Here is a 2,228-nt window from a genome sequence, read left to right as displayed (position 1 = left end):
ATGAGCAGATCTTGTAGTAATGTACATGATTGGTATATGGATTAATGTACATGATTGGTATACAGACATATTCATTTTAGAAATGAGTTGACATTGAACTTTGGCAAGTCTGATACAAGCTGCTTAAAATACAAATGTATTAGAAAGTGAATGAATGTTGAATTGTCTTTAATTTCATTAATTACATTTTTCATGACTTTCACTTCGAAACTTATATTGATTTTTCAATATCTTTTTCAGAAAATGGCCACAATTGTGTACAACATTTCAAACCACAGCACCGAGTCGTCACCTGCTGCAGTTGAAATCAACCGATGGGATGATCTGTCCTTAGTGCTACGTGCTTACGTTCCATTTGCCCTTGATATTGACAAATATGTTACCCCTGTGTGGTGTGCCATTGGGATTATCGGAAACATTGTTTCAGCTAAGGTGTGGCTTCTACGTCGAATGCGTAAATGCAACACTTCAGCTTCGTACCTGACAGCACTGGCGATTGCAGACATAACCTTTCTTATTTTACATATATTTTACGAACTTCAATACCCGTGGCACCGTGGGGCCCTGGATTTACAAGGATGGTGCCAGGTTTGGAACGTTCTTTACATAGCAACACAATACATATGTATGCTGCTAGTGTTAGCGTTCACAGTTGAACGGTTTCTCTCTGTATGTCATCCATTTGAATGTGAAAGGTTTTCTCGGTCGTCGCGTTCCCCAAAGGTTATTGTCTTGGTCTTGGTTACCTCCTTCGTGCTGTCGTTGCCACAGGGTTACTTCTGGCACATCGGACCGAACACGGAGGAATGCCAGGCTCGGGAAAACGACGACTATCAGAATAGCAGTAAGTTCTACATAGTATGGAACTGGACAACGGAGATGGTAATGTTCGCTTTGGTACCAATTATTGTCCTCATTCTCAATATCTGTGTATTGAGACAGATTAAAAGTGTGGGGAAACTTTATGTAAGTGACTCTGACCACCGAACGGCTAACGTTCGATGTACGGCGACCACAGTTACACTTCTCTGGATTTCATTCTATCTCATCTTTACCAAGCTCCCAGTCACCATTGTGTATGCTCTTCAAACCAGTGTAAAGCTTGGCCAATCCATGCCTCTAGATGATATGGGTAATGACTGTACTTGGCAGAGCTATTTCTCCTACTTTGCTAGTAGAAAGATCGTGGAAGAGATTGCCCTGTCCCATCATGCGTGTAACGTATTTATCTACTGTGCCACAAGTCGACAGTTTCGCCGTCATTTTAAGGCTTATTATGGAAGTCTTGCCTGTTCAACAATGCATTCAGATTGTGAACTCGATGCTCCACAACCACTCCAAGTGAAGAAGTGAAACTATTTGAATGGATGGTTCTGATCTTTTCATGGAAATAGCTTTTGCTGAAATAGCTTCGCGATATGAATTATCCCGTGAAGGAAACATGATCCTGATGCTGAATTTACTTATAAAACCAATATCATGCAATAGTCGAATATTACACAAGGATTATACTTCAGACGTTTCTTGTGACAATATTGGATTGAAAGAACAGAACTGATGTGGGAAAATCACGTTTTTACCTGAAAAGAATTCCGTCTGATGGATTCTGGAGAGGACGACGTGAAGCTAGTCAGAACGTGTTTCTCAACGACCACCATTGAAAGTCAGCATCATAAGAGTATTGATTCCTGTATCGTACATGACAAACATGACATTGGTTGTTTTCTGTTAACGCATGAAATGAGAACAATAATTAGAATAAGGAAAACCGAAAAAGAAATTAGTGGATTTCGAAGCACACTTAAATATACACGTTCAAATGGAAATATCGGGGCGGTGGGGTAGCCAAGTGGTTAAATCGTTCTCTGGTCACGCCGAAGACCCGGGTTCGAGTCCCCACGTGGGTACAATGTGTGAAGCCTATTTCTAGTGATATCGCTGGAATATTGCCAAAAGCGGCGTAAAACTAAACTCACTCACTAACTCAAATGGAAATACTTTATGTGTGTGACCTACATGTATAGTTGTGTCGACATGACTTGGTTGTCTTGAGAGGAATATGTGATTTACAAAACGGGCAATTGATACCGATATGAAAGGAAGGTATATCACAACAGCATTTTATTAACAATGGCTTTGGATATACTGCAACAAATGTTAAAACATAGAAATGAAATAGCCGTAAATTGAATCTAAAGCTGCATTGCGAACGATTTGAAGTAGACACC

The 2,228-nt window shown here is 40.2% G+C and overlaps 1 protein-coding gene across 1 annotated transcript; it reads left to right on the top strand.

Moving 5' to 3' along the window:
* Positions 1 to 274: 274 nt before the first annotated feature.
* Positions 275 to 1,874, top strand: LOC124274925 (lysophosphatidic acid receptor 6-like). The gene has a single exon (XM_046710290.1). The coding sequence runs from the start codon at positions 451 to 453 to the stop codon at positions 1,351 to 1,353; it is 903 nt and encodes a 300-aa protein (XP_046566246.1). The 5' UTR covers positions 275 to 450; the 3' UTR covers positions 1,354 to 1,874.
* The last annotated feature ends 354 nt before the right edge of the window (positions 1,875 to 2,228 follow it).

Source organism: Haliotis rubra, unplaced genomic scaffold (genome assembly GCF_003918875.1).
Source record: "Haliotis rubra isolate DU_JTF1 unplaced genomic scaffold, ASM391887v1 Scf196, whole genome shotgun sequence".
NCBI lineage: Eukaryota > Metazoa > Mollusca > Gastropoda > Lepetellida > Haliotidae > Haliotis > Haliotis rubra.
This window is presented reverse-complemented; position numbering and strand designations above follow the sequence as displayed.